Below are 14,059 nucleotides of genomic sequence, written 5' to 3'. Positions count from 1 at the left end.
CAGTCAGGTTGGGGTGCTCACATTCAAGGCTTCCATTTCCAGGGTTGTTGGTCGGAGGAAATCAGTGCTCAATCCTCCAACTTTCGGGAGCTGGCTGCAGTCTGGGAGACTCTGAAGATAGCGGAATACCTGCTTCTCAACAGCCATATAAAGGTCTATTGGGACAACTCGACGGTGGTAGCCTATCTTTACCACCAAGGAGGGACAAGATGCAAACTTCTGCAGCTATTTTCCAGAAAAATTTTCTCTTGGGCAGAAGGCAAGGTGAAATCTCAGCAGTCCACCTAAGGGGAGTGGACAACAAATTGGCAGACTTTTTAAGTCGCAAGACAATACACCTTGGGGAATGGGAACTCAGTTCCCAGATCTTCTATCAACTTACAGACATATGGGGTTTTCCCCTGGTGGACCTGTTCGCCTCAAAGTCCAACAGAAAGACTGAGAAGTTCTTCAGCCTAAACCCTCTGGATTGTCCAGCGGGATTGGACGCCCGCCAACAGGACTGGAATTTTCATCTGGCCTATGCATTTCCTCCTCTGCCTCTCATCCCCAGAGCCTTACAAAAGATCCGCTCCAGCAACACCACGGTGATCTTCATAGCTCCCCACTGGCCGAAGAGGAGCTGTCTCAGTCTCCTATCCTCCATGTCAGCACAAGATCCCTTTACTCTTCCTCTCCAAGCAGATCTCCTGTCCCAGGGACCTCTTCATCATCCAGACCTACGAAACCTCCACTTAAAGGACAAGTGCCATGAAAAACTTTTTCCCAGTAATTGAAGCACATTACAAAGTTATATAACTCTGTAATATGCTTCAATCACTTATCTGCCTCCCTTCCCTGTCTTTTCCCCCCCAGGAAGTGTCCTAACTCACACAGACCTAATGACTGCAGTCACCGTCACCAGGCAGCTCCTTCTTGTGAGGATGAGTCATCAGCAGGAGGGCTGCTCTAGGTCCTGTTACACCAGCCTCCCCCTCCCCAGTCCAAGTGATGGCTTGCAGTTGTTCAGCCAATGGGAGCTGAGCAAGCTAAGTCACCTGACAAGGCAGGGGAGGGGGGGGGGGCTGCTGTAACAGGAGAAGGAGCTGAGAGAAGAGCTTGGTGACGGTGACGACAGTAATTAGGTCTGTGTGAGTCAGGACACTTCCTGGTGGGGGGTGGAGGGGGGAAAAGACAGGGAAGGGAGGCAGATAGGTGATTGAATCATATTACAGAGTTATATAACTTTATAATGTGCTTCAATTACTGGGAAAAAGTTTTTCATGGCACTTGTCCTTTAACTGCCTGGCTACTGAAAAGTCCATCCTTACAGCCAGGGGCTTGTCCTCAAGAGCAGTGGATACTCTCCTGAAAAGTAAAAAAGACATAACATCGGCCATATACCTTAAACAATGGAAGAAGTTTTGCTCCTGGTGTGGGGAATCCTCCTCCTGATTTATCACAACCAGACATTCCAAAAATATTGGACTTTCTCCAAGCTGGACTACACAAAGGTCTCTCCTTAAGTACTCTGAAGGTTCAGGTCTCGGCATTAGGATGCATTTATGATACCAGAATTGCAAATCATCAATGGATCAATAGATTCTTTAAGGCAGTATCTAGAATCAAGCCAAAGATAAAAAAAAATCTGACAGCTCAGTGGGACTTGAATACTGTTCTACTAGGTCTCTCAGACAGACCATTTGAGCCCTTACACGAGATTCCTCTCAAAATTTTTACCATCAAGACTACTCTTCTTATTGCTATAACAGCAAGGAGGGTAGGAGAGATTAAGGCAGTCTATTATGCAACCTTACTGTAACATTCTAGATGACAAAATAGTGTTTAAATTAAATCCTGTTTTTATACCAAAAGTCGTGACCACTTTTCACAGGTCCCAGGACATCATTATTCCTTCGTTCTGTGATAAACCGAAGAATGAGAAGGAAGAGTCATTTCATCACCTGGACTTTAGATGTGCTATCCTTCAGTATCTGGAAATCTTTTGGTCCAGTTTCAGGGCCCTAACAAAGGTAAAAAAGCCTCCAAAGGTTCTATAGCTCGTTGGATCAAGACTGCTATCTGTGAGTCTTACTCGGCCAGAGGGAAAGAAGCTCCATCGGATCTCAAAGCTCATTCTACCAGAGCCACTGCAGTCTTCTGGGCAGCCAAATCAGCAGCCTCTCTTGAACAAATCCACAAGACTGCTACCTGGTCCTCGCCTCATACCTTCTTCAGGCATTACCGGCTGGACGTGGGTACTTCCCAAGACATGGCTTTCAGGAGAAAGGTGCTACAAGCTGTGGTCCCGCCCTGAGAGTCTAAGTTGGTATGTCTCCATGTGGTGCTGTCATGTGGACGATGTATAAAGCAAGAATTATGACTTACCGAGTCCATCATGACAGCACCCTTATATTTCCCTCCCTATGTGTTGTTGATCCTATGGTTTCGTTATAATGACACTGAGGTGGGATTGGGGAAGTGCCCTTTTAACCTCTCTTTGTATTTCCTGTTCCTGTTAGGTCAAGGGTGACATCCTCCATGTGGTGCTGTCATGATGGACTAATAAAAAGTGAATTATTGGTAAGTCATAATTCTTGCTTTTTCAGTGAGAGCAATACTTAATCTTTTTTTCAGTGTACCTGCGCTGCAATGTATACAGAAAGAGACAGCTCTCCAAGGTCCTATTCAACTTAAAAGGGGTACTCCGCAGATTAAAAATGTGTTTTTAATACATTGCGATAATGTTTTTTAAATACATTGCTTTAATAAAGTTATACTACTTTGTAATATAACTTTATTAAAAGGAAAAAAAATTGATTTTTTTTATTTGCAAATATGCTTCTGTTGACTGGCAGCAATTTGTGTCAGGAACTGCACAACCATAATCCCTGCAGTTCCCGTTCCCCTGCACTGTTCTAGAGCTGCACCAGGGCGGACACAGACTGCAAAGGGCCCCTGTGTAAAAAATGCGTTTGGGCCCCAAGAACCTATTCACATCTCCACCTTTCTGCCACTCACATATGTACGCCCGGGTATCCGGTACATGTGTTCTGGTTTCTCGGAAGGGCCCTATAGCACAGATGCCAGGGCCTACTAAAGGACTGTACTGCAGTCTTTGCAGGTCCCAGTGTGGGACTGGGGTACTTGTGGCCACCAATAGAACTGATCATGGGGGGCACCCAAATAAAGAACCTGTCAGAAGCGACATGCTGACCTTGTCCCATCCTGCACTGATGTATCTGTGATCACAACAACTACAACTCTCAGAATGCCTTACACTTATGAAGCTCTCAGAGAATGCTGGGAGTTGTAGTTTGAGGGGACAACCCCTTGAGTTGTCTAATCATTTCTACTTCAAATCCCATCACATCCTGAGGGCTGTAGACTGTCAGTAAATGCTGGAAGTTGTAGTTTATACAGCAGGTTAGCCAGGAGATGTTGGGTGTACTAGTGTATATTATTTCATGGTTTATACAGCAGGTTATCCTGGAGATGTTGGGTGCACTAGTGCACATGATATGGTATATACAGCAGGTTACCTGATGTTGGGTGCAATAGTCCCCAGGCACTCAGTCTCTGTAGGTGCAGGTCCTGGTCGCTTCCCTCCTGGTGGGGCCCCCATGTTGCAGCCAGTAGTGGAGCAGGGGACACAGGTACTTCACTCTGTTGGTCAGTTTTGTGGTCAGAGCCCTGGATGGTGCCATCCTCTGGGACCCCCTCTCCCTGCAGCCTGTCCTCCCACCCTGAAGCCTGTCCTTCCTCCCAGGTTACCAGCCATGGACACACAGCATTTCCTGCTGTCAGATGTCGGCTGGGCCCCCTAACACAGACAGCTGGGCAGAGCTGGTTAGCTGGCCATGCAATGCCCAGGTCTGCTTTACAGCATCTCTAAATGCTGCCCCCTGCAGGCTGGGAGGAGAGAGCTGCCCTGAAAACACAGTACATAACTGTACGGCACTCCAAACAGACGTGGGGAGGGGCCTCGGCCCTACAGACGGCAGAGAGGTGAGCAGCATGTACAGTGAGCGGCCGGGGGACACAGGTGGTGGGGTGTCAGGGCAGTGCAGGGGCCAGCCAAACTAAGGCTCAGAGTCCGAGCCTCGTGGGCCCCTCTGTAGCTGAACTGGCTGAACAAGCGATATGTCCGCCACTGAGCTGCACTATACAGAGCAAGTTCTGGGGGGGGGGGGGGGGGTCCCCCATGTACTGGGGGGGGGGGGGTCTTTGCAGAGGGAGCAGTGATTACTATCACTACTCGCTCTGGTTCAAGCACATTGCTAAAACTGCTCAATCACTGCTAAACATACTGTACAGCGCTGCTCAGCAGTGCTAGAACAGAGCAGGGGATGGGTAACTGCAGGGACCATAGTCGTGCAGTTCCTGTCACAAGTGGAGGTGGCAGCAGAGGAGCCATGGCGCTCTCTACTGCTGCCAGGCACAAGAAATATTTTTGCAAGTAAAAGAACTATAGTATACATTTTTTTTTTAAAGAAGGTTATGTTACAAAGTAATATAATTTGTGTCGGTCTTTGAGGGGGTACTCAAACAGCAGGTAAAAAAAACATATATCATTGCTTACCTGTTTACCCCAGTTCTAAAACTAAGCAAAATCCATTTGTTAAGGGGGTCTAAGTTCTGCACATATATACAGTTATGTCAAACACTACCAATATAACATTACCTTAAGATCTAGGTGAACAATATTGTTTTCATGCAGAAACTTAACGCCTTCAATGATCTGACGCAGTAGTCTACTTATTTGTCTTTCTGAGATGTTGTCATTTCGGTCTGGCGCACAAAGGTTAAATATTTCTCCACCTGCCGCACTTCAGCAAAAGAGTATCGTTATTGTGGATAGAAGAAAAAAATTCACTAACTACTAAAAAAAATTGTATAACCTCGACTACAGAAGAGATTTAAACACACATGGACTCTGTTTTGCAGCATAAATTAATACCTTACACAATAAAGAGAAACTTGCGAAACAGCTGTTTGCTAAATTGGTGAAAAAAAGAATGCAATATGGTAATTTTGGGGGGGTTCCCGTGTCTATGTAATGCACTATACGGTAAAAGCGACATGACACTGTTATTTTATAGGTCAGTCCGAACACAACCATATGCAGGTTTACACAGATTTTGTAATTTTTCTTTTTGCAATTAATTAGTAATAAAATGGTCCTATTGTGACTCTTATAACGGATTTTGTTAATTTTTATTAATATACCATATTTGTGTAGATCGGACGCTTTTATCACTTTTTAATATTATATATATATATATATATATATATATATATATATATATATATATATGGCTGGGCGATTAATTGAATTAATTCGATTAATTCGCCCAGAGTGTTTGATTTTTTGTGAAAATCATAAATTCGAGTTTCACAAAAAATCATTGCGGGCGGGCCGGACTGTGCGGTACACGGGTGGGCGAACAGTCCGGGGAGAGGCAGTATGGGGCTGGCGAGCGCTGCTGTGAGGTTCAGGGCGGGCCGGCAGTCCGTAGAGGGGCGGTGCGGGGCCAAGAGTCTGGAGAGGGGCAGTATAGGGCTGGCGAGTGCTGGAGTGAGGCAAGGGGCGGGCAGTCCTGAGTTATGCGGCGCGGGCGTCCTCCAGCACAGCGTCCCGCTCCCCTGTCAGCCACAGTTAGAGCTCCCTAGTGTCTGGAGGAGACAGCAGGGTGATAGTGTCGCTGCGGGTCCTGGAGCTGTAAAGCGGGGTCAGACCCCGCTGTACAGCTCCAGGAATCATACTATGCTGCAGTCCCTGCTGCCTCCTCCAGAGACCGGGGAGCTCTAACTGTGGCTGACAGGGGTGAGAGAAGGAGGGCTATGTGCACTCTTGCTCCAGTCACCCCCAGCCCCCCCTCGGTCCCATTCCAGTCACCCCCAGCTTCCCCAGTCCCCCCCAGTCATCTCCAGTCCCCCGAGTCATCTCCAGTCACCCCCAGCTGCCCCATTCCCCTCAGTCATCTCCAGTCCCCCAGTCATCTCCAGTCCACCCTCTGTCACCCCCAGCTCTCCCTCAGTCATTTCCAGTACCCCACAGTCACCCCCAGCTGACCCTGTCCCCCTCAGTCATCTCCAGTACCCGTCAGTCACCCCCATCTGCCCCAGTCCCTGTCAGTCCCCCTCAGTCACAGGGGAGCACTCTTACACTCGGAAGCAATACAGTTGTTGTCTCAAACATCATTAAAATAGTATCTGACGCTGTGAGAAAAATTTTGTTTATTTAGCAAAATAAAATAAAAAATAAATAAAAAGATTTATTTTTTGCCCATATCACCCAGCTCTAATATATATATATATATATATATATATATATATATATATATATATATATATATATATATATATATATATATATATATATATAAAATTACATAAAAAAAAATAAAAAAAAGAGAAAAAAAGGTAATCGCTGTGCTTTTCCCCCTCTTTACGTTTACACCGCTCAGCAAACCAGATGACAATTGTTATATTTTAATAGATCGGACAATTACGCACGCTATGGTATATAACATTTTCATTTTGTACATTTTTTTTGAAAGTTTTATTTATAATATGGGATGGGGGGTGATTTTAATCTTTATTGGGGGAGGGGCTTTGGGGCATTTTTAAAAAATGTTTTTACTTTTTTTTTTATTTTTTTAAACACATTTTAAGTCATCCTTGGGGGACTTAATCATTAGATTGCCTACACTGATCAATGTAATAGGCGCTCTGCTCATCAGACTCAATGAGCAGAGCGCCGATCGAACTGCACGGTGAGACACAGTGATCAGAATCCCCGCAGTCACACTGTGGGGGTCCCAATCAGTAAGTGACAGGAGCTGCTCCTGTCACATTTAAACGCCGGTGTTTAAGGGGTTAATGACAGGCTGCAGCGCGATCGGTGAAGCCTGTCATTAACAGGGACACCTCAAGGCCAAATGCTGGCGGAGAGAGACATCTAGCCTAGACTTTAGATCTGTATTTTTGAAGCAGGGTTAAAGGGGTATTCCCCCCCCAAAAGCTAAAAAATGAAATGCTGCCAAACCTAGCTGGTCTTACTCACCAAGTCCCCCGAGTAATTTGAGCCGTCTCTCATCTTTATAGCTGCTGCCGTTCCCGAGTTACAAGTTTTTTTAAAAGATGTTCTATATTCAAGATAGGAAACTACATTTCCCATCATGCAATGCTGTATGTAAGGGATGTAGCAGAGCTGAGCGGGCGGGCGGGCACCGCCGCCACAGGTGCACAGGAGCACCGGGCGGGCGCCGACGCAGGAGCTCCGGGGTGAGCGGGGGGCGGGCGGCCACTGGGAGATCACGCACAGGAGCTCCCGGTGAGCGGCAGGCGGGCGAGTGGTGGGTGAGCGGTGCAGGTGCACAGGAGCAACGGGGTGAGCGGCGGGCAAACGCCGCCACGGCCTCTGAGGGAGGGATGAGCACACAGTGGGGTGAGCTTGGGGCGGGGTACACTCTGCTGTCAGAGAGGGTGACAGTGCTCAGCAGCTGTCACTGTCTCAGTGCCCTCCTTCTCTTCAGTGTGCTGGGTTAGAAGCACTAACCCGGCCCATTGAAGAGACTGAGGACACGTGATGCTGTCTCGGAGGGTCGCGGCCAGGAGCAGGGAGCGTGTTGGAGTGGACTGAGAGCTGATGATTCTATGCAATCCGTGGGGGTGGGGGCACCTAGATAACAGCAAAACTGTGCAGAATCCGTAATAAATTTATATTGGAAAGGTGGAAACCTACGTGTGAGCAACGTATTAATTTTTTTACCAATGACAAATATATTAGTAGTCACTTAAACTATGAAATCAAAGAAAGTCATTAACAACACTAACCATTTAAGACATAGTGATAGTCCCATTGTGCATTGCAATTAGAATGTATACTTACTATTCTAAAATTAAGATCATTTCATTGCTAGTTTCATACACTTCATAGAGGTCCACAATGCGTGGATTTGACTTTGCCATTTCAAGTACAGCTATTTCATGGATTATCTCTGCTCTGCAGTCTTTTCCTCGTCTTCGCTTTTTAAGAAATTTGGCAGCAAATTCTCTACCAGTTGCCTTCTCAGTGCATCGTCGAACCACGGCAAATTTACCTCTAAAAAAAAGACAGAATAAGTCACAACTTCATAAACAGAATAAAACCTTTTTTGGTTTATAAGACAGACTTTGTAGCAAATATCTTATAACCCGAAGACAGGGCGGCCCAACACTGTCAGACCACCTTGGAATACAGAGAGGATACACATCACATCCAGATTTCTACATGTAGAAGCCCCATAGGAACTTACCCACAACCTGAACTGAAGGACCCGCAGAACCTTCAGTGATGTCATAGTCAACTGATTAGTCACGTGACTCTGGAAAATTGCTCCCTTGAGAGACAATACTTTAAGGGTGCCTTCACACCTACCGTATCGCAGCAGAAAATCCGCTGCGGATCCGCAGCAGATTTAACTAAATGAATGAACACAGCATCAAATCCGCACTTACAAATCTGCTGCGGATCCGCAGCGGATTTGACAGTGCGTATTTAATGCTGTGTTCATTCACTTAGTTAAATCTGCTGCGGATCTGCAGCGGATTTTCTGCTGCGATACGGTAGGTGTGAAGGCACCCTAAAGAGACTATGTCAGTAGATTTATGCTGTCCTTTCTCAGGGTGCGTGCACACTACGGAATAGCGACAGAAAACCCGTTGCACATTCTTAAGCTTGCAACCACCGGCGGACTGATGTGGGCGTGAGCGTCTCTGCCCCTGTCATAGACTCTATTCTATGCACGGGCGGGGTCTGCCCTCCATCCAAAGAATGAACATGTTCATTCTTTGTACGGACGACGGAATCCGCCCAAGCATAGAATAGAGTCTATGACACGGGCGGAGATGCGCACGCCCGCATCAGTCTGCCAGCAGGTGCAAGCTGCGGAATGCGCGACTGGTTGGCCGTCGCCATTCCGTAGCGCGCACGCAACCTCAGTGTACAGCAGTACAATCTATTCTAGATATTGGTTGAAAACACAATGCACAGACCCACACCAATAACAATGTATAGTAGAATGAAAGGGTTTTTTAAACAGGACGTATTCAATAAAGTAACCAGCAACATAAAAGTGTAGAAAGACTTCTAATTAAAAAAAATCTAGTAAACAGTAATGCTTCCCAATCGTCCTGATTATGTTCATACCGACACATGTACGTCCTACCTTCCCAGTAGGTTTGTGTCCATGGAGTAGATATTGTATATGTTTTCCATCTTGATAGATGTGTGGATTGTAGAATATAGGCAGTCCAGGGGAAATTTACCTTCCAATGTACTTCTTAGCATAGTGATTGCATACAAGGATTTTTATGGCAGACTAGTATTGTTCCTACTGAAAAAAGATGAATACAGAAAATGAATATCACAGTCACATATAATGCAGTATGTCAGAATATATCATCAGTAGTGTGAGTACTATATGAGACTATAGGCCCTATTCCATGGAACGATTATTGGCCGTTACGGCCGATAATCGTCCCGTGGGATTGACAGCAACGATCAGTCGACATCGTTTATGTCGGCTGATCATTGCAGTCGTTTGTTTCTCAACAAACAAACGACTGATACAGCAGCGATCTGCTGCCGGCGCTCCGTATCCTATGGGCTGCCCAGCAATATTGGGGGTGGGGGGTGCCTATTACAAGGGTTGGGGTTTATTCATATCATAGCAATTTATCATGTCATTTATCATGGTGCACAGTGCTGGGAGATGCATTCCACTGACAGTACCAGGAACACTGCATGCTGCTCTGACAGTGCTTGGTCCGCCGCATGCACTTTTCAATAATTATCAAGGTTGGCCCGCGACTTTGTCCATTTTTTTAATTTTGGCCAACTGTGTATTTGAGTTTGACACCTCTATTCTAGTAGATTCTATTACTACCTGTGCTTATGCAGAGCTGGACACTAGTTGCACATTTAGCACACTGCTATTCAAAAATGCAAAAAATAACGATAAATTAAGTAAACAAGAGCTCTACTTGAAGCTGAGGGTTTGGCACTTATAACTAGACAAAATTGGTTCAGATTTACCAAAATGTGTTAGAAATCAGACACATACCATGTGTGCTGCGGATTACATGCTTTGTTCATTTAGATGCATAAATTTACACAGCATCAAATCTACAAAGTGCTTTCTGTAGATTTGAAACTACAACTTCTATGCATGTACCTTTAGGTTGTGTTCTCACAACGTACGGACAAGGGCCGTTTTGGCATTTAAAAACAATGGCTGTTGTATTGAGTGTCACACAACGCCTGTTGTTGCATTGAAATCAATGCACAACGGATGGAAATAATTGACATGTTAATTATTTCAATAGTCGTATCTAACAACGGTCGTTGTTAAAGAGTAACTGTCATATTTTTTTTTATTGCAGAAATCAATAGTATAAGCGATTTTAAGAAACTCTGTAATAGGTTTCATCAGCCAAAAGAGCCTCCTTCTGTACTCAAGAAGCAATCTCCAAGCCTCCCCCCCTGACTTCTTATCTGTGCATTATCAGGCAAACACGTCTTCATTACAGAGAAGCCAGTGAAGACGGGCTCTGCTCTCTCCATTGTAAGCCTATGAAGGGGGGAGGGGCCGAGGGAGATGAGGGAGCAGGAAGAGGTGACATGAAGGTCAGCTGTCTGTAGACTCTCTGGGCACCTAAAACGCTAAATTCAGGTATCAGAAAGGTCAGTGCTTATCTACGAACTTACTGAGAGAAGATTGCAGGGTGTTGTGCTTTGCAGAAATCCTCCGTGCTCAGTCACTCCTAACAGCCCCTTCCCTCTCCATAGCTACATAATGGAGACAGAAATCCTGCTTCATTTGATGTGAGGGGGGAGGCTGGGAGATTGTTTTTTTAGTACAGAAGGAAACTCTTTTAGTACATAAAACCTATTACAGAGTTTCTTAAAATCCCTTGTACTGTTGATATTTAATGTTTTTCGAAAAATTACCCTGAAATGACAGTTACGCTTTAAATACATTGTGTGAACAGCCATTGTCTGCATTGACTTCTATGAAGAAATCGGCCCTTCTTATAACTGTCGGCGCACAGTGCAGGAATGGTCAACAGGCAGAGGCCACTAAGGGTCCTATTACACGGAGGGATTTTTAATGATAATGGTGCGTTTATGCGTAACGATTATTGTGCGAATTTGCGCAATAACGATCGAATTCAAACGATAATCGTACGTGTAAACGTAGTGAACGATCAAACGACGAACGAGAAATCGTTCATTTTGATCTTTCAACATGTTCTCAAATCGTCATTCACAAAAAATTCGCAGATCGTTCCTTGTAAACAGTCGTTCGCCGATTTAACAAATGTGCGAGATAGGCTTAAGCGATTGCAAAACGATTTTTCGTACGATATATCGTACCGTCTAAACGCTGATCGTTATGAGAAAAAAAACGTTACTCCGACATCGTTAATCGTACGATCGGGCCAATTATCGTTTCGTGTAAACGCACCATTACACAGAGCAATAATCTTTAGTTATGATCGTTATTGCGATCGTTACTATGATCGTTTATTCCTTCTGATCCCAGAAAAACAATGGACAATGTGCGATTACACTGAACGATTAGTGAAAAAATGCAGAACTTGAGCAAACGAAAGTGGAACTTGAGCGAACGATTAACGATAATTTTAGGTTCAGCTCTATATCAACGACATACAAACAATTTTTCAATGGTTGCCTGCAGTTAAACAGAACGCTTATCATTTAAATTCGAACGATTTACCAATTTTTCGCACGATAATCGTCCCGTGTAATAGGGCCCTAACAGTCTCTCTGTCTGGCAATTATTCCTGCACTGTGTGCGGACAGGCAGAGAGGGGTGACTAGTCACAGACTGCTCCCCGCCCCTCTACCTGTCTCACGCAGCAGAATAAAACATCTTTTTTGCCACCAGCAGCACAGTAGCAGTATACGACTATACGGTGCTGGAGGGAACCATATGTGCACAATCGTGCTGACTGGTTCCCTTTAAATACAACCTGTGGGCAGGAGGTGGCAGAGCTATGTCCTGGGTAACCAATGAGGCAGGCAGAGGGCTAGGACTCAGGGGCCACAGCTGTCACCTGGAGACCCCCGGAGTGAAGGGACAGAAAAGACGCATGGACGGTCATTTACATGTGGAGCATACAATCTGCAAAAACGACGGCGCTATCAAGAACCTTGCCCACTATTGGTCATATAACCCTATAACCAGCCAGGAGCGGCATCTCCTGCCACAACATACTATAACGAGCCGATCTCCTCCCACCCCCGGTATGTGTGATATCACCTACCGGCACCGCTCACACAGGGCGATAACCTGTCACGCGCCTCTCACCGTCCAACAACAAACCGGCCGCTGTCACTGCTAGCACGACAGTTGTAGTTTGAAAACTGCAGCACTGACTCTGACGTCAGAGCACGCAGGCGTGGAACCCCGCCCACAAATGGTACGGACCAATCACCACAAACCTGTACTGCCTCTGCTTGATTCTGATTGGCCAGGGAAAATGCTTCCATTACAGGTTAGTTTAGATCCGTGTTAGTCATTGCTGAGGTGACGGTGAGGTAGTGTGTGCGCTGCAGGTGGAGCCGCTGCTGTGGAGGCTCATGGCTGTCTTCAGTGCGCACTTATAGGCGGTTGTACTGGTGATACTTCATTGTCTTCGGGCTGCTACACTGTTGTGTGTGTTTCGGTACCGCCTGTGGGGATCAGTGGTAGTGCCTGTCTACAAGGTCCAAAGCTTTTTTCGCCTCAAAAACTCGAGTAGTTGAACCTTTCCTCAGGTATCTGCAGGTGGCGCCCCCCTCGGTCTAGTTTCTGCAAGTGGAATCAACACCGGTTTATTAACTCCTTCAGGTCCGGGTGGTTTTGAAGCAATGCAGTATTTATTTTCCCATTGACTATAGGTTGATGAACTTTTATTTTTGGCAGTGAATTGGAAAAACATGAGTGAAGAATTATAATAGTGGATTGGGGATAATGCATAAATCACACTAGTATGAGGACAAGAGGCAGCTGGTGTCTGGGGTTTACTTCATGATAACCATTGGTGCTGTAATGCCTACACATAATATACTGATTCCGATGCACTGATCTATGGGTGATCGTATACTGCCAGACAGTTACCCAATAAGGTAACCATACATATCACCTCATACTGTTTCCAAACTATTATGTCATACTGTTATTGACCAAACCCAGTATACAGAGAACAATAATACCAGTATACAAGGGTGGACAAATATTATCACCTTACAAATTACTATCGTACGGTCATTGACCACATCCAGTATACAGCGATCACTAATAACGATATACAAGGTGCAAATATCACTACATAATACTGCCATACAGTTACCAAATACTTATAGTCAAGAAACCAGGACTTCATATGTATTACTGTTACCAAACATATTACCAAATATTATCTCCATGCGAGTATAATTCTATGAGGAGAAAAACAGACATGGTTAATTGTTCGGCATTTGAATACCGACAGAAAAAGTTGGATGCAGCCTTAGGGATATAGCCATAGGCTTTATCTATGTTTTCCGGGACTTCCTAGGGCTGCATCCAAACTCTTTAGCCACCAGTATTCAAATGCTAAACAATCAGACTTGAGCATGCTCGTGTTGCACTCATCTCCAATAGCCGCACATCCACTGATCCTCTGCTTCTCAGCACAATCAGTACTTACATCAGGAGTTAGTTTACATTTTGATCAAAGTGTAAGTCCACACACCACTTCACAGTTCCTGATTCATGAAGGTCCCTAACACCACTGCCGCCAGAATTAGCCCCTTGGCTCTAGGTCACCCCATCCAACAGAAACGACATTGCAGCACAGCACCACATAATAAGGAATCAGTATTTAGCATGTGGATGTCTTTTTTTTCTCCTCATCAAATTAAATTTTTAGTCCTGTCATTTTATTTACATTTTTTGCCTTGGTTCCAGCCTCCTCCCACACCCAGGTGTTTTCAATTAGTAAATGTCTATACAGTGTCTGTGGGGTGTGTGTAACCAAGGGC

The 14,059-nt window shown here is 45.2% G+C and overlaps 1 protein-coding gene across 4 annotated transcripts in view; it reads right to left on the bottom strand.

The window, feature by feature from the left end:
* STK17B (serine/threonine kinase 17b) overlaps window positions 1-12,400 on the bottom strand; it is a 29,603-nt gene extending 17,203 nt beyond the window's left edge. The window contains exons 1-4 of one of the 4 annotated variants that reach the window (XM_069983592.1): window positions 12,319-12,400; window positions 9,195-9,362; window positions 7,877-8,089; window positions 4,664-4,808 (exon numbers count right to left, since the gene is read on the bottom strand). In XM_069983592.1, the coding sequence (XP_069839693.1) occupies window positions 4,664-4,808; window positions 7,877-8,089; window positions 9,195-9,316 (480 nt within the window). In that variant the 5' untranslated portion in view covers window positions 9,317-9,362; window positions 12,319-12,400. The other 3 variants (XM_069983593.1, XM_069983595.1, XM_069983594.1) reach the window with 3 other exon arrangements.
* Window positions 12,401-14,059: the final 1,659 nt, after the last annotated feature.

The sequence above is a fragment of the Dendropsophus ebraccatus genome, chromosome 9 (assembly GCF_027789765.1).
Source record: "Dendropsophus ebraccatus isolate aDenEbr1 chromosome 9, aDenEbr1.pat, whole genome shotgun sequence".
Lineage (NCBI taxonomy): Eukaryota > Metazoa > Chordata > Amphibia > Anura > Hylidae > Dendropsophus > Dendropsophus ebraccatus.
This window is presented reverse-complemented; position numbering and strand designations above follow the sequence as displayed.